The 22,879-nt window shown below is 37.7% G+C and overlaps 1 protein-coding gene across 2 annotated transcripts in view; it reads right to left on the reverse strand.

The window, feature by feature from the left end:
* The window catches only part of LOC106058523 (protein C-ets-1-like), a 157,571-nt gene extending 142,138 nt beyond the window's left edge, over nt 1-15,433 (reverse strand). The window contains exons 1-2 of one of the 2 annotated variants that reach the window (XM_056009980.1): nt 15,294-15,433; nt 2,773-2,920 (exon numbers count right to left, since the gene is read on the reverse strand). In XM_056009980.1, coding sequence (XP_055865955.1) covers nt 2,773-2,916 — 144 coding nt within the window. In that variant the 5' untranslated portion in view covers nt 2,917-2,920; nt 15,294-15,433. Of the gene's footprint in view, nt 1-2,772; nt 2,921-13,614; nt 13,958-15,293 lie in introns of those variants that run through there. The other variant, XM_056009979.1, reaches the window with a different exon arrangement.
* Nucleotides 15,434-22,879: the final 7,446 nt, after the last annotated feature.

Consider the following 22,879-nt stretch of genomic DNA (forward strand, 5'->3'; position numbering starts at 1 on the left):
ATTAAAGCTTCCACAGCGGTGTTTATAAACACTGTGACATTCTATCAGGTTTTTCAAGCTCCGCCCATGTGAGGGAATCCACATAACAGTTTTGTGTTTTCTAGTGTCCACCGTACACACGGGGAAGAGGTCTACGAAATAGAGAGAGGGAAGAGAAGTGAGTTTTTAAAGAGAATGAGAAGAGAGAGAGAGAGAGAAAGAAGCGAGAGAAGAGGAGATATAGAAAGAGAACAGAGATAAGAAAGAGAGAGTAGAGAGGGAGACAGAGAGCAGGAGTGAAAAAGAGGAAAGGAGAATGCCGACATTTTTTCAAGATAGACAGACCCCAGACAGAAAAGTAGGAAAGAGAGTGATGGCTTTAAGATTCCGACAGGTGTCTCTGAGGACACTTTGGGTTAGGGTGGACAAAAGGGCGAACCAGTCATTTGGGAAATGGGAGAGAAAAGGGGAGGGGAGGGCGCCCAACGCATTGTCAATTTCTGGGTGACTTGCTAGAGACATCGGCTCTGCAGTAAGAATTGACCAAAAAGCTGAGAGACTTAGAATGAAATAAACACAGAGGTTAAAGGTCAAAGATGGATATGTTTACAGTATGTTGTTAGAGCACATGTACAGTCCGCGAAGGCTTGATGATTATCATAATTACAAACCGGCTAAAGCACAGTGCTTAAATCTCAAAAAAACTTTTATTGTTTATACAGTGTTCGCGGTAAGATGTTTAAAATATGGCGTTATACATTTGTAACACACTGTTTAATGGTGGATGTTAAGTAATTATTACAGTACTTTCTAAAACGTTTTACTGACGTATAATTTAGTCTTACGGCCAATAACTGATAGATTACCAAGTTCTTGATGTATTGTTGTTTTTATACCTAAATTACCTTACTATATCCCGACTAGAATCTCTAGTTGGTGATTAAGTTTGTGAATATGTGTAGATGTTCAAATTTCTGTCCCGCTATAGACGCTTGTGTGTATGCACTGATGCAACGTGAGATGGGTGAGTTCATAGTAGACCAGAGATTATACCGACCTAGGTCCAGAGTTTCCAGTATAGCACCGTGGCGTACTTATGGGTAAAGGAAGCAAGTTATTGTTACTTCCCGTTCAATGGCTGCTAAACTGAACTAAAGATAGACCTGCCATGAAGCAGTCGAGAAAGAGGTATTTACTAAACGATCCATTTTAAAACAAAAACGCTCTTTTTAAAGATCGCGAAACGAACGTATAAAGACGTCAATTAGTAAAGCTCCTAGGACTTGTCATTCAGGTCAAACCCAGGTCGCTAAAAACACGTTGGTTTCAGTATTAATAAACATGCATGAATTTGTTAACGTACCGTACATAAAACAAAATAAAATGTTTTACTTGACGTCCTAATGAAAAGAAAGATTTTGTATTGATATATTCTAGAGCAGCGTTTACCACACTGTGTTCCGTGAGGGCTGAATAGGTGTTCCACGAACTACGGGAATAATTAACTAGTAGGCCACCACCCGAATTAATCTCTCTAAAAAATACTCAAACTGTTTGACTAATTATTCAGAATGTGTGAAGTGTTCCGTTAAGGAAAAAGTTTGGGAACCACTGCCCTATAGAGTCGCTCACATGGATGGAACCAAAGTCTTTCAATGCTACAACAAACTAGCTGTTCGGATCACACCCACACACGCTCGAGAAAGGTTTCAGAACTTTAAAACTATCATCAAGGAAAAGTTTACTGCAGTATTTAAAAAAAACAAAAACAAAACATACATTAAAACCCAGTAGGCTAAGCGCACATGCGATAAGTCGGCACTGTTTGGAGATAAGCGAGAGGGAACAAAACAGCAAACAATAGCCCACCCAGTGTTACAACAGTGGAGATGTGTGTCTTGTACAAAGACACTTTTTTTTTTGTGAATGAAAAGTAGATGTGAATGAGGAAAACAAGAGGGAGGGGGGAGGAGGAGGGTGTTGTAGTGTGACTGTCAACCAGGGACTGCCACCTACAGAGTGACGAATTGCAAGGTTTCATGTCTTCATTCAGTGCATCTAATCTTTTATATCCATATTCATCCCAGCCCCCCTCATCACCATACTCTCTCTGTCTCTCTCTCTCTCTCTCTTTCGTATGTGCGTGTGTTTCATTCATTCTCCAAGATCATGACCTATAAAAAGTCGGATGCAGACTCAGGATGCCCCCCCCCCCCCCGCCTTTTTGTTTTACCTCCCCCCGACTCATTCTTCTTTCTGCACTCTGTGAGACATGTCAAATATATCTTACCAAGTTGACTTATCACGTGACTAGATGTCACATCTTGCAAGCTACCTTGACTGCTAGAGCAGTCACAAGACTTAAGCAAGAAACTCGGTTCCAGAAAACAACGAAAAATGTGAGTTTGTATGCACAAATCACTCACTAGACTAAATGATTCGTAACTAGATAAGAGTTAACGCATTTGAAAAGTCGAATAGCTCTTACGTTCACGCATGTATAATTATTGAATGAATCAAGAAATGAGATGATATCGCAGACTTCCACCAAACCGATTACCAAACAACGATACCGGTACTCGCTGAGCCAATACTATCACCAAAATGTCACAATGTCAGCTGCAAGAAGCCTTGCATTCAGAAATAACCTATCGGTGTTCTGAAGCTAATAATCATAGACACATACTCATGCATGACACATACATACGCATGCACGGCACACACATACGCATGCATGACACACACATACTCATGCACGACACACACGTGTTCATAACGTGAAAGACGACTTACGTATGTGAGCCGTGTCGGCACTGCTGCAAAAAAGACCTGTTTGGCCTTGGACATGCTGTAGCTGCTGCTGAAGTTGGTGGCTGGCTCTCCGAAGAAGTCGATGTTGTCCAGGTAGTAATCTGGGTGGTAAGGATCAAGTTCCATAGTCCTGGAGAGAATAGTCCATGAAATAGATGGTATTAATGACAATATCTATACTATACTTTACATGGCATTTTAATGGTGAGAGAAGTTCGCAACATAAAGGGGGGTGGGGGAAAGAAGAATAGGAGGGCGGTAGGGAGGAAAAACGGAAAATGCGGTGGGGAACTGTTTACTAGAGGGAGAGGGGGGGAGTGTCCAGGTAACACTTTATTTTTTTTTTCCCATTGTTAGGTTTATTTTCAAGTTGTTTTAATTGTCTTGTCAGGTGACTTTGATTAGTGTAAGTGACACTGTCATGACAGACGGGCAGGAACAACTAAACATGGTCTCCATGGCGCCCTGAGTGCTGCTAACTATAGAAGTGAAAACATTCAAGTAGCGCGTGTGACACAATATCTACTTCCCTACTGCCTCTACCGGGCCACAGCAGTACGAACTCACTGACCTAAATCTAGAAATCTACTTCCTAACGTTTATAGAACTTATATAAAACAGACGTTACTTCAAAAAAGAAGATGATTACGTCCTATGCGTCATGCATTTAGTCATGCATATTAACCAATGACTTAAAAACGCGCATAACTCCTCTCGTTTTTTAACGGACACCAGGCTAGGCATATCAATTCCTTTTGTGTAATTCTTTGATCATACATACAAATATATACACGATGTCCAACACTCAACACTAAGACGATGCCTTACACGCGAGGCAAGTGTGTAGCACAGCATATAGCGAAGTGCTTTGTTGTAAGCCCAGCTCCTGACAGACTCCTAGACAACAGAAGTGGGAATATGATTACAAGACGCTTGAAGCTAATTGCGGAAAGATACATCGTGACCATGTGGAGACAAGTTGACAATATCAGTTTCCATTAGGCCTGAACAAAGACAAACACTGAATGGAATATGGCATAGACATTTAATGACAGTCGGCAGTTATAGTTCTCCTAATAGCCTTGAAATAACTCAAGATATACTTTAACTGTCTAATTTTAATTTTACATGAATATTTTTCAAGGACATTCAAATCTAAACACTAACATTTATAGTTCTCGTGGGTAAATTTGGTAGGACGATCATAGTAATTTGGTAGGACATAAAAATAGAAGAACAATAATATTTGAAGTTGTAGTTTCCAAAATATTAAAACAAAAAAGTTTCTACAAATTCCAAGTTAACTCGCACATTGCAGGAAGTAGTTTTGCAACGCTCTTTTTAAAACAAACAAGGTTACAAAGACAGTTGGTGTGGAAACACAAACTGAAAATCGGCCCCCGAAGTGGTCTACCTAGAGTCTTCACCAGGATTCGAACATGGGAAATCTGATTCCAAGTGCTTTACCCCTCAGCCACAACATCTCCATATATTTATTTAGCGTACACTTATATTTTTTAAAATAATAATTATTAACCTTATCAATACATTCAAAATTAATAACAGGTTACATGTAATAAAGAGAAACTAAAAAAGATTTATTCTTCTTACAAAATTAGATAAATTGGTAACACACATAAAAATTCTTGACCTATTTTAGTTAGGCAGTGAGCTAGCTAGAAATGACTTGAAAGACTTGCAGTAGATCTACTTGGACCAGACATTCCCCCCGAAAAATAAAAATTAATATCTCCATTGTCATTTGTCATACAAACTAGACATAGAACTAGCTAGATCTAGACCTAGTTTTAGATCTAAATCTAGATTCAAGATCTAAGTCTAGGTCTAGAACTAGATCTAAGTCTAGATTTAGAAATAGATCTAAGTCTAGTCTAGAATTAGATCTAGGTCTAGATCTAGATCTAAGTCTAGATCTAGATCTAAGTGTAGGTCTAATTCTAGATCAAGAACTAGATATAGAATCTACTATTTCTAGACTAGAACTCGTATGAATTTACACATTTAATCTTAAAATTACTAGACCTTTTCCAATGTTATGATCATGAATAGTGCGTCTTTTGTTACCGTATCCGATTCATTTCATAATGTGATACTATTGTTTACATAATAAATAAATATGCACTCCTAAGCTGCCAGAAGATAAGTTATTGCCTTAATAATTAAAATTTTGTTCAGATTATTAATACATTTATTATAAATATATCTAAATCTGGGTTCTATTTAGTCCTATTTAGACTGTCAAGTGTAGGCACCTATAATGAGGAGATGTCAAAACTGCGCCCTATAAAAGTAGTTCGTTATTTTTGAAACTTTTAACTAAAACTCAAGTTCGTATCAAAATTATTTTTTTTAAACCACATTTGAATCAGTATTCTATTATAAGGACTAATTAATAAATGGAAAATATATATTATTATGAACCATTGATACTGAAACCATTGTGACTTTAGATGCAATTTTTTTGTAACAATGCGAGAATCTATGAGTGAAGCTTGAGTTATTAACGAAGAAATCCATGATCTTTTTTTAAAAAAAGTTACCTCCCCTGTAGTTTTTCATTGAAAAGTGGTGTAATTTTGAAAAAAATCTGCTTGCATTTATAATTTTAAAAATTAGATGGTTCACTTTCAGAAAAGAAAAAAGTAGCCGTTGCATCAGAACTTTGAATGATCTAAAATATCATGATGTCCGATTTTCATTTTCTCTTCTAGTTTCTGAGATATAAACGGGACGGCCAGACAGGCCACACAAAACTAATAACGACTTTTCCCCTTTCGGGGGCCGCTAAAAAACTGTCTTGGACATTTCAACTTGTATGGACATACAAAAAAAAATTGGACTTTTCAGCTTGTATGTAGCCTGTATTACAACAAGTATTATGCAAGGACATTTCTCATGGGCATACTAACTAAGCCTGTTCTAGATTTACAAAAACATAGATAGTTGGCAGAGAAAAAAATCTAAATTTTAAAAATGTCAAGAATGCTATATTAAAAAATCACTACCGAAAGTGAAGAAATTTAAGTCTACAGTGCTAAAAAAGTGAAACAATTTTTCGTAAACCTTTTTGATATACAAGATTTTACAAGATCCGTTGTTTTGTTTTTTATAATTATCAGAGTCAGGACTGAGTCTTGTATGACTAAGGCAAATAAGGAACCTTCTCTTCATTGCCTTGGACAAAAGCAGCCATTTATGTTGACATTTGGAGTAAGGTGGCCGAGGGGATACTACTTGGTTTCTGAAACAAGTTTAATTCGGGATTTTTACATCCCGAGTCCAGCCAACTAAAAAAAAGTACATAAATTTGTTTTGAAAATAAATGCGGTTGGCCATTGTGTTCGACAATGTGAAAACCGTTGGGCTTAAGAACAGATGAGCTTGACACCATTTGCCCTTTTAACGGCAACGAAGTGGCGAAATGTTTCCTTCCAGTCTTTCCATTCAATAAGAATCTTAATTTAAGTGTTGATTCTCTATTCAGTAAGTTTTAAAGTACTATGTAAAAATCAAGACAAATATTAAGCGGTTTCATTGTTAACGGTTAAGGAGGGTGTTAAGAGGCCAGCACAACGACCATCATTTATTTTTCCCAACTAATGTCAGGCACCTCTTAAAGCTGGATACATTCAGAGGCACCCTAGCCTACCCCACGAATCCCGAAATTAAAAAAATCTGTCTTCACCAGGATTCGAACCCTGGACCCCTCGGTTCAGAAGTCAAGCTCTTTACCACTTAGCGCCGTCTCCTGATAGGTGGTAGCCAATTGCTATATCTTACTCAGCAAACATCCCACAAACATTTATACACATTCATTCGCATACATCTCTCGTGTGATAACATTAAGTCGATATTTCTGGAGAAACTCAGACTACTAATCAGAACGATGTCTGCCAGCAGAAAAGTGCTTCAACTTTATAACAAAGTTCAACGAGATTTCATGATAGATTATTAAAACATAGGCGGCGCATACGTCTGAAGTGTAAGGGCGTGCGCTAAAAGAGTAAGGAAAAAATTTCGAGAGTCTGAAGTGAGATATTCTGAGCAATGCATTGTTTCTTATGCAATTAAAGTTCAATCCCTTTATAAAGTATGAAACAGACCGCCCCTCCCAATATTCCTCCCTGCACCGCCGCCTCTGCACTGTCTTATCTGGCTCTGCTTGAAAAGGTTACAGGTAAAAATGAAAAAAAAAAGAGTAACAATAATAATAAATTTACAGCAATGGCATTTTTGTTGTGCGATGTTATCACTGAATGCAAGCTCAGGTAAAAGGCAAGACTTTAACTAGCCTCTACAATATCATAAAGATTAAACGCTACCCTGAAAACCATTTATTGTTAAAGAATGATTTTTTTTAAGAAAGGATTATCGACTTTGATTATTTTGTTTAAATTAGAATCGTCCTATAATCCATTAAATAGATTTTAATATTTATTTTTTTCATAGTTAAAATTTCAAGGATTCTAATGATATTCTAATGAACCCTGCTACTCAAGGATTCTGATGATCATAGCTGTTCAATAATTATGATAATCCCAGCTGCTCAAGGATTCCAATGATCCACGATGTTCGATGATTCTGATAATCCCAGCTGCTCCAGGATTCCAATGATCCGCGATGTTCGATGATTCTTGTAATCCCAGCAGCTCCAGGATTCTAATGATCCCCGGCTTACAAGTGTCGGGTATCATTAAAAACCTTCTTCGTTTCTAGCATTGCACTTTTCAGCATTTCTTGTATCTGGTGACCAGAATGTTAATGAGATCCGGAACCAGCAGTACAAAGTCGAGGAGTGCGATCTGACCCCAGTGGTCAGGACATTTCTTACAAGTGTTAATATAAACTTTTTTTTGACAAGCGAAACAATAAAAAAACACACATTCCCATACACAAACACGTCACCCCTAAGCGGGAGTTACATATAACACACACAAAAAACGCTTTTAAAAAATCAATCAATGAGATCGAATTGAATATGATCTGGTCGTCATTGAAAATAAAATGAACTGGAGATTGAGACCACAAATGAAAAAATAGTAAGATTACAGTAAGAAATGGGGAAAAAAAAGATATCTGAATAGATCACGACCTTTTCGTTATTTTTAATTACGAACCCCCCGCAGGAGTCTTACTGTGTTAGAATTGGCAATTCAAGATTGAGATATCAACTAAATCAATTTGTTTTGACATTTTATATGGAGTGTTCGGAGGACCAGCATGGCCTATCTCATGGTCTTTTTTTTCCTTGGCGATTACGTTGTGTAAAATAAAGACAAAGCGGGGGCATTTAGAGGGTTTGTCTTTAAAGTCCATAATGTGCTATTTTAATAACAGAACAATCAAGTGGAATAATAAGAGATTCAGCAGGAGGTTCTCCCCCTTGAAGGGACTTCATATGTCTCTGATTTCTACTTTGCTCGATTCAGTAGTCCCCCAACTGTTACTTTGATTTGAAGGTGTGGGCCTATTTGTACATTTAAATGAAGACATATTTTTTGGCATATTCTCTTTTTACTGCTTTGATTTAAATATATATATATATATATATATATATATATATATATATATATATATATATATATAGAGAGAGAGAGAGAGAGAGAGAGAGAGAGAGAGAGAGAGAGAGAATTCGTTTAGAACAAATCCTTGCTTTTTTTTTTTTTTTTTTTTTTTTTTTTAAGGAAACCTCAGAATTTGCGCTATTCAGTTTTAGCTTTATCATCATAGGAATCCTTGGGCTTTATGCCTCTTTTCTTTGCCTCTTTTTTGGGCTTTATATGCCTCTTTTATGGGCCATCTTGCCTCTTTTGTGGGCTTTTTTTTTTTTTTTTTTTTTTTTTTAATATGTTTTTATTTGTAAGTTACCATAATTCACAAGTATTAAATCATAAACAATTGAAAAGTGATTAACCTAAAAATATAATAACAGTAATAGAAATATTATTTAATATCAAAGACATACTACCTAACCAATGAGCCCCCTAAAGACAGAAAAATGATACAAGTATGCTCTACTCCTTGCTTTTAGTTGTTAACTCAGTCACTTTCTCAGTCTAAAAAAATTTGTGTTTGGGCGGAAATAAAGGAAATATTTCTATGCTTTTAAACAGGTTTTCATGTCGATGAATGACATTTCGCTTTCTGAACTATTTCTTTTTGCAAATGAAAAGAAGCAAACATTTAATTTTTCTAGTAAATAAATTAGTATTTTTTTCAAAATTTCTATCACATGTCTCTCTTTATGGTAAATGTTTGTAGTTGGCGACATAATCATTTAACATAGCGTCCTTGACATAATTAATCTTTTTCAAAATGTCTTCTTAATAATCATCTTAAAAGGATCTTTAAAATCAAAGTGTAAACAAACGAAAGATAAACCGGGATTACCTTTCAGTCAGAACATTATCAATATCTTAGCCTTGTTTTGTTTTTTTTTATGCGCTAATGCCTAATTATCTATCGTGAACTGCCTTGATTTCGCATGTTCCTAAATTTAAATGACCTTTACGTCAAGTTATGCAATATTGCAAAGACTTTAAGTCCACAAATTATTTCAAATCCTGTTGTCCTGAACCAAACTTGTCAACTATTCATGAGAGTCCTTGGCCAAAAAAAGAAAATGGGTCAAAACAACTGTTGCAGTAGCATCCATTGAGACAAAATAATTAAGGTCGAAAAACACAAGAGAAAGAAAAAACAACACATTTCTGCACTAGAGTGAACAAAGTTCAAGGTCAGAGGAAGTAGAAAACGTTAGTAACTTCTTTTTCTTTTAAAGAGAGTTACTTTGAGGTCCCCAGTTTGAAATTAAGTTTTTTAACTTTTAAAAAAATCAGTCTATATAAGATACAAAGACTGCTAAATACATTTTAACTTTTTTTTTAAAATATAGGCTACAAGAGTCATCTTAATCCTTTTGACTCCCAGTATAGCATAGGACCGCAAAAGGTTTTCGCCCTCAGACTCTGTTGTGTGCAATTCCCCACAGTTGGGTTCAGTTTTTGCTTCTTTTTCAACAGATCTTCTCCATATTTGCTTTGGTCTACCACCCTTTCTCTAAACCTGTAGGCTCCGGCACTGAGCTTGTTATGCGATATTGTACCAGAGCCTGTTATGCGATATTGTCTCTTGTTCTACGGACAATATATTATTTTTTATTTCTTACTTTGCTGGTTTGTCCCCCCCCCCCCCCCCAAGACTGTAGTTAGAGATTTCGTTCGGCTATAATTAATTAGTCATTTAATTTTTTTTAAACAAAATATATAGGTCAGGGGACTTTTTTTTTTGGTTCACTTCTTACTATCCTCAAAGAAAAAGAGTTCCAAGTAAGTTTGCCCCTAAGACAAGGCGAACTGATTAACGAGGAAAGACACGGTAGGGGAGAGAGTTGGACAGAAGTAGCTGCAACCACTGGTCTGCTTGTCAAAGTGAATATCAAATACACAAAAAGCCACCATGACCCCATTTCGCTTCATGTCCACTACACTTTACATCTCATTTCGTCGTTCTGTCACACTTTACATCTCATTTCGTCGTTCTGTCACACTTTACATCTCATTTCGTCGTTCTGTCACACTTTACATCTCATTTCGTCGTTCTGTCACACTTTACATCTCATTTCGTCGTTCTGTCACACTTTACATCTCATTTCGTCGTTCTGTCACACTTTACATCTCATTTCGTCGTTCTGTCACACTTTTTCCTAATCAATGTTATAGATCTAGAATTGCCCGATTCAGTATTTTGGATCTATTTAGTCCAATCAATAATCTCAGTCTATATTTGTCCAATCATTTTGCTTGATCATTATTTGTCCAATCACTACTACTAAAATTATAGACTAGCAATCCATATTAGATTTTATTTTTCCCAATAGTCATTCAAGATATATATTTGTCAAATTGTTACTGAAGATCTATATTTCAAAATAATTTCTTTTACTTACCTAAATAAAATGTAGAAATTTTAAGGCGAGCGCATTATGAAGCATTGTCAGATCCATAAAAAAAAAAGGTTTCAGCTTATGTGAATAAAATCAAAATACCAAGAGAGTGGCGCAGCACCAGGTTTTGTAAAAGACGTGAATTGGGTCGAACCAGATGTTTCAGAAAGTACGTAATTCAGACTGAATTTGGAAGGAAATGAGACAGTGTTTCAGGCCCAAATCTGATATTAAGACTGAATTCTTGTTTTAAATTATAGTCTATATGTATATGCATATATGTATACCAGCTAATAATTGTGCTTCGCTACACTTGTATTATAACCTTCCTCACACTACTTACGAACTGTGAATTCTTATCTCGATTATCAACATTCTTTTCATAAAGAGACTAATTTTTTTTTCTACTTTATATGCGGAAGATAAAGTTTTCAGGAAAACAAAATAAACTATTAAACTTTTGTATTTGGCCTATATTTACAAAAACAAGGTTACAAAGACAGTTTGTGAGGAAACACAAACTTAAAATCGGCTCCGAAGTTGTCCACCCAGGCAGGCTTCAATATTTTCAGAAAGAACATCTGAATGAAATTATGTCAAAGACAAATTAGAGATAAGAATGGAGAAAGAAGGTTGACAGATCTTGTGTAGTGCCCCAACGGTCCAGTCTTCTCCAGGATTCGAATCCGGGACCGCCGGTTCGGAAGCCAAGCGATTTACCGCTCATCTACCGCGCCTCCCCTGGCATAACTGAAGTGTTATAATTGATGTAATTGTTTTGAAAAGGCTCAATCTTTTATTCGATTCCTCAAAAAAAAAAAAAAAAAAATCCGCAAAATAAAAATAATGTTCAAGAAATTGCGGTTTACAAGATTATTATTCGTTTTAAATTAGGTCTAACTTATAATGCATACTAAATAGCTTTTTCTCTTTAAAAAACTGCTTGCATAAGTGATTTATAAAATTAGATATTTCGCTTTCAGAAAAAAAAAAGTAGCCGTTGCATCAGAACTTTGAATGGTCTAAAATACTGTGATGTCGGATTTTCACTATCATTTCTAGTTTACGAGATCTAAACGGGACGGACAGACGGACAGACATTTCACACAAAACTAAAGCGTCTCTTCCCCTTTCGGGGGCAGCTAAAAAACACGTCTTAGGAAGAAAAAGGGACAAAAAATGTCCAATTTGGAGACAATCAATCCAAAGTGGTTTTGTAGGTGAGAGTGCTTAGTTGTACCAAATACAAGGTCATCTAAATATTTCGTAGCACCACCAGCGAATGTGAGAATTAGTGATGAGTGAATCAGTCAGTCAGTGAGCAAGGGCTTTTCAATGGGAGTGAGACAGAGACAAAAATCAGAGGAGAAAATAAACATAATAATGGTTACGTCTTCGAAAATACTGTATTGAGTACACTTTATCGCATTGACAACCGGAAACAGATAGACCTTCTGCGTTAAGCATACATTGTAAGTACCATTCCATTGAAGAAGCTGATTACACGAGACTTAGTGCCACTCCTTGAGTCGAGTTTTCATATTTTTCATTGCACACAGAGACGTGTACCTACGCCAACAGGTGCTTTCTGGAGAGTAGAACTCCCCGTCAGCCCCAACAGTTAGCATGTCTTAAGGAACACCTGGTCGGAGCACTGACCGTCCCAACTCTCTAAACTTAAAAAAAAAAAAAAAATTGCACGCCCATCTTAATTTTGTACATTTTTTTCCCTTTAAATTCTTATTTTACTATGTTTTTTGTTTTGGTTTTCGGTTTCAATGCTATAGTGTCAATCATTTGATTAATTTAAGGACGGCTCCTTATTAAGGTCATGGGATGCAGAGATCTAGTTTATCCATCAGAAGCTAATCCGGTCTAGATGGATCTTGAGATTATCTAGCAATGTCAACAATTTGAACAATGAACAACGCAATATTAATCTAGAACGATACACTGATTATATGTAAGAAGACCAGTACTAATGGTGTAGCAATGCAGACCTAAATATACTTTGATTAGCATTCTCTTTGTAAGGGCCATAAGTATTAAAGCAATCTGACTAAATATATGGGTACTGTAGGGGTACTGACTGATCTTAATGTAGATTCTTTATCTATATCTAGATCTAATTTTGTTTACAAGATCTAGATTGACATTTCAGTCTCTTACACATGAAAACAATCTAGATCTAGATAGGTTAACTGTGAAAGGCATAACATTTAATATGATTTTACAGGTAGATCAAGATTAGATCTAGGCTACTCTAGATCAACTCTTATGTAATGATCTATATGTATAACTATATTGATCTCGATAACAGGCTTAGATTTAGTCTACCTTATATAGATATATTCTAGATGTAGATTTGTTTTGGTCTAGATCTACGCGTTCACAGATAAAGTGGAAACTCTTCTAGACTAGTCTAATAAATCAGGACTACGACAACTTGGTCAAGATCTATATCTAGATCTGTATAGAATCTAGATCTAGATCTATAGGCTTATAGATTTGTAGATATGTTTTTATTGGTAAATTCCAGATCTAGATATTTAAGATATCCCTATATTGCATATAGATATCTATATTCAGTATTCTATAGAGATATAGAATATAGATGTAGATCTATAATTACATTGAAAGTCATTGGTTAATATGCATGACTGAATGCATGACGCGTAGGACGTGATCATCTTCTTTTTTTTTTTTTTTTTTTTTGAAGTAACGTCTGTATTATATAAGATAAGATAGATCTATATTATAGATTGGAGTAGATCTACACTACAATGTATCAAGAAAAACTTAGGAAAGATATACTCTAGATTAGATCTAAATGATAGTGAATGTATAATATTACTCACCAACAAAAAGAAACAAATAACCAAAACAATTATTGAACACTTTAAACAGCGTAAATATGAACTCCAAATGTCTAATTCCAATAGCGTTGTGCTTATAAGAGTCTGTTTGTATATCTCCAGAAAACAACTCTCTCTATATAAAATTATATACACACACAGGCACAGAAAAGTTTTGTTTAGAGATTACAAATGGAGGTTTAGTTTAAACTCCTGTGAATGAAAAGTGTGATGGAGTCCTGCGAATAAAAAAAAAACACAACATAACAGATCGTCTGCTTTTTTGTTTTCCGTGACTTTTTTTTTCTTATCCCCCTTTTCAGTTTTTTAGGGGATACGAACTGGGTCAAGTCGGACGGTTTGAATGAAGTCAACCAACCCCCTGACACAGGCAGGCGATGGGAAACACGAGCTTGTGATGGTAGCTCAGCAGCAGATGCCTAACTCACCGTGGGAGAAAAAAAAAACACGCACACAGAATCGGACAAACATACACACACATACGCAAACTTCAATACAGAGACCGGGAAAGGGGGGGGGGGCGCTTCTTTTTTTTCCCGTCCTTTGAAAGGTGTGTGAAAGTAAATGGAGGGGGGGGGGCAAGCATAACACGGTAACGGCTATCGATGCGGGAGGAGGGAGAGATAGAAGAATGAAAGAACAAACACATTGACACCTAGTCTATTAGATAACTATTTTATTGCAGACTCAAGTAGTGTCTTAATTCAGACTAGTTTACTGTGTCTTACTTCAGACCAATGATCCAATGTACAGTGTCATACTTCAGATCAGTGTACAGTGTCATACTTCAGGCTAGTTTACTGTGTCTTACTTCAGACTAGTTTACTGTGTCTTACTTCAGACCAGTGTACAGTGTCATACTTCAGACTAATTTACTGTGTCTTACTTCAGGCTAGTTTACTGTGTCTTACTTCAGGCTAGTTTATTGTGTCATACTTCAGACTAGTTTACTGTGTCTTACTTCAGACTAGTTTGCAGTGTCTTACTTCAGACTAGTTTACTGTGTATTACTTCAGACTAGTTTACTGTGTATTACTTCAGACTAGTTTACTGTGTCTTACTTCAGACCCGTGTACAGTGTCTTACTTCAGACTAGCTTACAGTGTCTTACTTCAGACTAGTTTACAGTATCTTACTTCAGACTAGCTTACAGTGTCTTACTTCAGACTAGTCTACTGTGTCTTACTTCAGACTAGTTTACTGTGTCTTACTTCAGACTAGTTTACTGTGTCTTACTTCAGACTAGTTTACTGTGTCTTACTTCAGACTAGTTTACTGTGTCTTACTTCAGACTAGTTTACCGTGGATTCGTAGGAGTTCAGTAGATCTTCTTGTCTACACTTGTTTCCAATTGTGTTTGTCAAAAGATGCGTGTTGGTGGGAGGCACAGGAGCCAAAGAGAGAATGAAATTATTTGTTTGACACACACACGCATTGCAGAGCAATAAACAGATCGATAAATATAATAACATGCATAGGCATACATAGTCTTTGACACACACACACACACATAATATATACACATATAGAGAGAGACAGACAGACAGACATACAGAAATAGATAGATAGATAGATAGATAGATAGATAGATAGATAGATAGATAGATAGATAGATAGATAGATAGATAGATAGATAGATATAGTGCAAGTTATTGACAAACCTCTATAAATTGAATCTTATGGTTCACTTTGTCTGCTGCGATACAAATCCATAGATCCAAGAATTAACATAAATGTCATAAAATTGTCTCGAACCAAGTTTAATTAATGTGCCTTGAACTAGATTTAGAATGGTACTGAATAGTATTGTTACAAATGAACAGTGATAGGTAGAGGTCAACGTATGACCCCGGCGAGATGACACAGCAGCTAGTGTTCCCTGGAATCTACATGTATAAACAAAGACAGGATGTGACGTGTCCACACGTGTTGTTCCAGGGGACGAACAGATCTAAGTAGGGGGACAGTTACTAATGAACAGTGACAGATAAAGGTCACTACGTGTGACCCCGACTTGATGACACTGCAGCCGATGTTTTCTGGAATCTACGTGTATAAATAAAGACAGGATGTGACGTTTCCTGACATGTTATTCCAGAGGATACTAGGAGTGTTTGTGCATATTTTGAAGAAGCGATTAGGGACTCTATATAAGCCAGAAAGTTAATGTGAAAGTCAGTCGTATGGAGTCGTGAGTGAGCCGTTACAGTCGAGACAGACTATGTAAGACGTGTGCGGCTCTGTGGAAGAGAAAGGTGTACGACTCGATGCAAGTTAACTAGGGTAGAGTTAACTGGAGTGGACTACTGTCGTTAAAGTCTATACAGCGAACTACAGTGGACTTGAGCCGTTACAGTCGATACAGTCGATGTAAGACGTGTGCGGCTCTGATTCGGTAGACTTGAGTACGACTTGGTTCAGCTTTGGGAGACCTGGAGCGACACTGGGAAGTGTGTCGTTGGTCTGTTCTGTGGAATACGACTCGGTGCAAGTTGAGAAGAGATGAATTGCAACGAAGTATAGCTAACTGTAAACTGACAGATATTGTACAGTCTTCTACGCTACATGTTACAGTAATAAATTGTTAGAGTTAATAATCATTAAAGCTATATGAAACTGAAAGTTTAGTCGTCAAGTTCTTTACAGTGTTTTTATTTGTTAGCCTACTAGTACATCTAGCCAGAAGATTCAGAAATACGTAACAATTGGTGTCAGAAGTGGGATCTTTCTGGCTAGAATGTGTTCCATCAAACTTCTTATTGAACTTGACATGAAAGAACTTAGACAAGAGCTTCGAGAAAGAGGTCTACAGCTTAACGGAAATAAGGAAACGCTAACAGCACGTCTCAGACAAGCCCTCTTGGAGGAAGATGAGAATCCGGGCACTTGTCAATTTGAAATCAAACCTAATATGACGGAGCTCCTGAGAACTTTGCAATACAAAATGAACTCGGTGAAAGAGAGCATTAAGAAGATAGAATCAGAAATCAACACCAGATTTTCTTCATTTAACCAGTTGATCAAAGCAATGAATGAGAATGAACAAATAGCTACCACGCCCAACAAGACAGAAGAACAAACAGATACGATAAAAGATCAAACGAGAATCATGATGACCGAGCTACTGAACACCCAGCAGTATCAGATTGAGTCGACTGATGAAAGGGCTACACAATTGATGAACAGCGAACAATTGTCCAACCAAGAATGTGGCGATACAGACAATTACGATAGGCATGCTGGTGATAGTTGTGCTGTCTGTGACTGTGATAGCAAACCAAATGAATGTGGCCCACAAGAAATGAAAAGAGACGGTAGCTGTTACTATTTCAACGAAAAGCAGAATGAGACCGCTGAAGAAACAATAGAAGAGACCTTTAGTTTGACCAAAGCTTTAGCTATAGATAAACCCGATATGAGTACCTCAACCAGCCAGATAGAACAAGACAACGTTGGGTCTGCGTCCAAGCCTGTTGCTGTGGGCCTTAAAGACTTCTGTTTTCTATCTGCCAGTGTCTACGAGAGGAACTCGAAGCTTGATTACTACACCCATGCGTTTGACAAGAACTGTACGTACGTAGCTTTACAAGAAGACTGTGAATGCCAAGAAATACACCAGCAAGGTCTGGACTTAACAGAAGCTTGTCCAGCTGTCAAGATCAGCGCGAGAAGCCCTGGTGAAAGTCAAGGAAACACAATAGAATCTGATGCTGAAGTTGATGGACCTATGCACGTTGAATGTTATCAACCTGCCCCACAGGCGAGTGCTCCAGACTCGGATGAAGGTGATGACGTGTTTGACACCTTGCCTTCAAGTGGACTTGCAGCTCATTTGCAAAGCACCCATCGAAGAATAATGCTGAAGCAACTTGTTAGATCAACAGTCTTGATGACTACAGCTATGAAATGCAATGCCTTCCTATGTGCTAAGTCGCTGCCATCAGCATTGATCGACAGGAAAGCAAGACAACGACAACGACATCAACGCAACCAAAAAAATGTCAAATTGAGGAGGCGGAGAAAGCGACATATGCAGAGTGCAACGTGGATGGCTCCAACAAGATCAAGATACAAACCCACCCCTTCTCCCACTGATAGACCCCCACCTGCATTTATGAAACTCCATAGCCCATGTTGTTAGAAAACAAGCCCACCACTTCTCCCACTGATAGACCCCCACCTGCACTGATGAAACTCCACAGCCCATATTTTTAGAAAGATTCTGTCCGGAACCACCAGACCAAAGAAGAAAGCCTTACGAATCAGTTGAAAGTGTGAAGCCACTAATGAATAATCTAAGAACATTCCTCATGAGAATAGGTTGATGAAGTATAACAGAGGTTTTAGAAGAACGCTAATTAAGTCAGAAGCAAGAAGGACAGAACTAGTTTAAGATGCCAGAACTGTGAAGTGAGTAACCATCTGAGATAGAACTGTACAAATAAAACTGTGCGAGAAGATCAACCCAACAGACATCGTACAAACCCAAAGTCAGTTGCTGTTGTAAGAAGAACATGTGAATATTGCTGTACTGTAATGAACCTGGTCATCTCTGAAGAAGCTCTGGAAAAAGCCCTAACCCATCTGTAAAAAGATGCTTGAAAATGTAAAACTCAGCCAGTGAAGCACGAACTCGTTAGAATGCTGATGAATTTTCTCGACAAGAGTGCCCAATGTCGTCATCTGAAGGTCGATGTTTCCATACCAAGATTGATGAAAACATTTGTGAGGAACTGCTGAAAAATGAGGATTTGGCTCCCATTCTTCTATGGAAAGAAGATGGACAACTGCCAGATTGAAAGAACATCTCTGAGAAGGGGGCAACCACCAAAGCTTCCTTCTTGATCGTCGATCGGTTTCTTCAGTATCGTGATGATGTAGAATCTGTTCGGGACGAACAGATCTAAGAAGGGGGCAGTGTTACAAATGAACAGTGATAGGTAGAGGTCAACGTATGACCCCGGCGAGATGACACAGCAGCTAGTGTTCCCTGGAATCTACATGTATAAACAAAGACAGGATGTGACGTGTCCACACGTGTTGTTCCAGGGGACGAACAGATCTAAGTAGGGGGACAGTTACTAATGAACAGTGACAGATAAAGGTCACTACGTGTGACCCCGACTTGATGACACTGCAGCCGATGTTTTCTGGAATCTACGTGTATAAATAAAGACAGGATGTGACGTTTCCTGACATGTTATTCCAGAGGATACTAGGAGTGTTTGTGCATATTTTGAAGAAGCGATTAGGGACTCTATATAAGCCAGAAAGTTAATGTGAAAGTCAGTCGTATGGAGTCGTGAGTGAGCCGTTACAGTCGAGACAGACTATGTAAGACGTGTGCGGCTCTGTGGAAGAGAAAGGTGTACGACTCGATGCAAGTTAACTAGGGTAGAGTTAACTGGAGTGGACTACTGTCGTTAAAGTCTATACAGCGAACTACAGTGGACTTGAGCCGTTACAGTCGATACAGTCGATGTAAGACGTGTGCGGCTCTGATTCGGTAGACTTGAGTACGACTTGGTTCAGCTTTGGGAGACCTGGAGCGACACTGGGAAGTGTGTCGTTGGTCTGTTCTGTGGAATACGACTCGGTGCAAGTTGAGAAGAGATGAATTGCAACGAAGTATAGCTAACTGTAAACTGACAGATATTGTACAGTCTTCTACGCTACATGTTACAGTAATAAATTGTTAGAGTTAATAATCATTAAAGCTATATGAAACTGAAAGTTTAGTCGTCAAGTTCTTTACAGTGTTTTTATTTGTTAGCCTACTAGTACATCTAGCCAGAAGATTCAGAAATACGTAACAGTATGTTACTGGCAGCCAGATCTATCTAGAGCTCTAGAGATATGCGCCCAATTTGAAGTTGCACATTTATCTAGTTTGTTACAACACTGTAGATCTAGTTGCTTATTGTCTCATTATGAAAAACGACAAAGATTCCTACTGGGCTGCTTGACTGAGTACACTAAATGAGGATGACTCCTAACTTGTATCTCCTGTCTCACAATTGTTGTCCGTTTAAAAAAAAAATTAAAGTAAACCTTTTTTAAAGGTGGAAACACGAGATATGGAGAGACAGAGAGAGAGAGAGAGAGAGAGAGAGAGAGATTGGAGTACGTTTCTGGATGGGGAGGGGGCTGACATGGAGGCACAAAGATATGAATGAAAGCCGACTGATGCAGCACCTAGCAACGCAGGCGTCTCTTCTCCCACGGATTACATCTCGCGAGATTCATGAATCTATCCGTGCTACTGTCCGAGAATCTCGACACATCTGTGCTTATCACACTCATCAACTTTTTGACTTGTGTCTGTCCAAGAGGAATGTGAATATTCGAGATTTCCAGGATACACTAACCAAGGTCAAGGGCGCAAATCGAACTTCACCGTTGCAAAATTTAAAAAAATAAAAAGATAGAACTGAGCTATAATTGAAAAGAAATCTCAAAGCTTGACAGTTGTTCTTGGTATCAAATTTCATTGATTACTACTATTTAGTTGCCCGTTTCTTTTTAAATATTGAAAGCTAGGGTCAGATTTAAGGGAGGGCTGCCCCGGGGACTCCACAAGACAGGGGCCTTCACAAGTGATAAAAATATATCCGATTTTCGACGGGTCCAAAAACTTTAAAGTGTTTTTGTTGCTGTTGTTGTTGCTCTTTATTGCTCGTAATATTTCAAAGCATTGTAATTATCGTTTTCTGAAAATTTAGATATAAGTTGTCATAATATTCATAATACTCACAATATTTATTAACGTATAAAACTTTCCGAAACGTTTAGGGGCCTCCACAAAATCCTGCCCCAGAGCCTCCACACACTGAAGTCCGGCCCTGTTTAGAGTGAAAGTCTCCACAAAATCCGGCCCCAAAGCGTCCACATACTTAAATCCGGCCCTGTTGAGAGCTTGCAGTTTAACTTTTTCTTTTTGCCATGTATAAAAATCTCAAATGCGGAAGAGTACACATTTCACTAAATTTAAAAATAGGAGAACCAGTTTAGGAGCTACACAGAGACTAGAGCTGCAAGTATTTTTTAAAAATCTTAAACTCAAATTTGACGCCATTTTCTTTCTTAAAGATAGAATATTAAAAAAAAAAAACATAATATCTTCCCCTTCCCTCTTTATATCAAACTCTAGTAGTTTGTTTAATAAACATTTCAATCCATGGCTGAGAACTCTAAATAGCTAGTTATTTTGGTACATCCACTGTAGTGTTGATGTATGCGATACATTGTGAGCACATCTTACCTTATAGTTTAATTCCTTCAGCTCGTTCACTTTGCAACTTTATTGTTTAGTTGGCAACAGTCAGGGGTGAAGCTACGGCGGGGTGCAGGGGGAGGGTAAAATTATAAAGTCCCCCCGGCCCCCACAATAACTGCCATGTAATATTGCTATTCGCCTGGAGTCAGGTAGAGTCAAAACTACTAGACAGCATTGAACTAGAAGATGTTATAGATGTCTTTTCTGCACAGAAAGCACGACGTGAATTGAGATTTTTTCACTTGTGCATTATCTCGCAAATAAACAACGGTGTTATTCATTAAACGTTTTTAATGATATTTTTTTGTTAATTTTACTGATATACTCTACCAGTTGGAATTCGGACTTATATATTTATGAAGTACATTATCTCATGTCATAATGTCGAATGTAAAAATGCAGTGTCCCTAAAAAGGTGAAGCCCCCCCCCCACACACACACACCTGTGGCCTCCAAATCCCTAGCTATGCCACTGGCTGCAGTGATCTTTTAATTTACTGTCATCGACATTGTTGAGAATTGAATATTTATAATGAAAATCCTCAAAATAATTGCATAAATTCACCCTTGTAAATAAATTTTAAAGTAATTAAACAATAGGTTAAAAATGAAAAAAATTCTAGACCAAAATTTGAAGAACAAATATATTCTAAGCGTTTCCCTTTTACTGATTTGGCAATTTAATTTTCTTTTCTGGCAACCAGAGGCGTTCTGATGGAGTAGAGCATCCCATAATGCAATGTCCCAGTGCAGTAGAATAAAGAGGGCTAAGAGCATAAAGGTTTAAACACGAAGGGCTAACAGATACACAGCAAGGAGAGGAGGGGGGGGGGGGGGGACAACCATGTCAAAATTAAGCTCTACCATTGGAAGCTTCAGGGGTCGTGGGTCAACGGGGCGGGACCTTGAAATAGTGCACAAGCGCAGTGTCAGCTGCTGTTTCTTTCGTTCTTATCCTGACCGACCTCTCTCATTCTCTCTCTTCACCTCTCTATCTCCCCCTCTCTCTCTCATTCTCTCTCTTCACCTCTCTATCTCCCCATGTCTCTGTCTCTCTCCGACTCTCTCTCTCTTTTAAAACCTGTAGCGCACTGATGGTAAATTACTAACCTAAAATTAAGGTAAAGAGCGGAGAGACAGCGAGAGAGAGTCAGAGTCACTTACATAGGAGGGGAGGGGGGTTGAAAAGTAAAAGACAAAAAAAAAAAGACAGAAAGAGTGAGAGTATAATTTTACCTTGCTCTGATCTTAGTTGTCAAAAAGCTTGCCTACCGTCCACACTACCCTCCCCCCTTTCATCTGAAACCTATCTACACCCCCCCCTCTCCACACCTGCACCGGTGCACACAATCTCTGCGCGTGTCAGTGTGTGCCAGAAGGCGGCCCCCACTGGGCGATGCACAGGTTGACACGTTCCTTATGTCCCATTAACTAGCACTTTCATTAAGAGAATGTTTTCCTTCATGTACCTGGAAACAAAAAAGATATCCACCTTCACCACAGGGTCACATACTCTCACACTCACACATTTTCCATAGAAAAACGACTCCATATTTGGTAGAGTTAATACTTTTATTGGAAAACGGACAATTCTGACTTGAGACACAGCAGTGAAATGTCCCCTTCTTTATTCCTATAATATTTAGAGGAAAACGCTGGATTTTAACCGACGAGATTGACTCTTTATTGACCAAAAAAAAATGTACAATAGTTATTGACATCAAGGTACCACTCTCACAATGCAAGAAAAACTTAAAGTAAAAAAAAAAGAATAAAATACAATAACCTAATCTTAGAGATTATCTGATATAACAATATACTCTGATATTCTATAAAACTAAACATGGAGAACAACTTTAGAAACAACAACAAAGTACAGACCTTCCTCAACAGAAGCTTGAGAAATATCTTGAAAATAAACTGGTACGACAAAATAGAAAACACCAAACTGCAGAGAATTATAGAGGTGCA

This window comes from Biomphalaria glabrata, chromosome 14, assembly GCF_947242115.1.
Source record: "Biomphalaria glabrata chromosome 14, xgBioGlab47.1, whole genome shotgun sequence".
In the NCBI taxonomy this organism is placed as follows: Eukaryota; Metazoa; Mollusca; class Gastropoda; family Planorbidae; genus Biomphalaria; species Biomphalaria glabrata.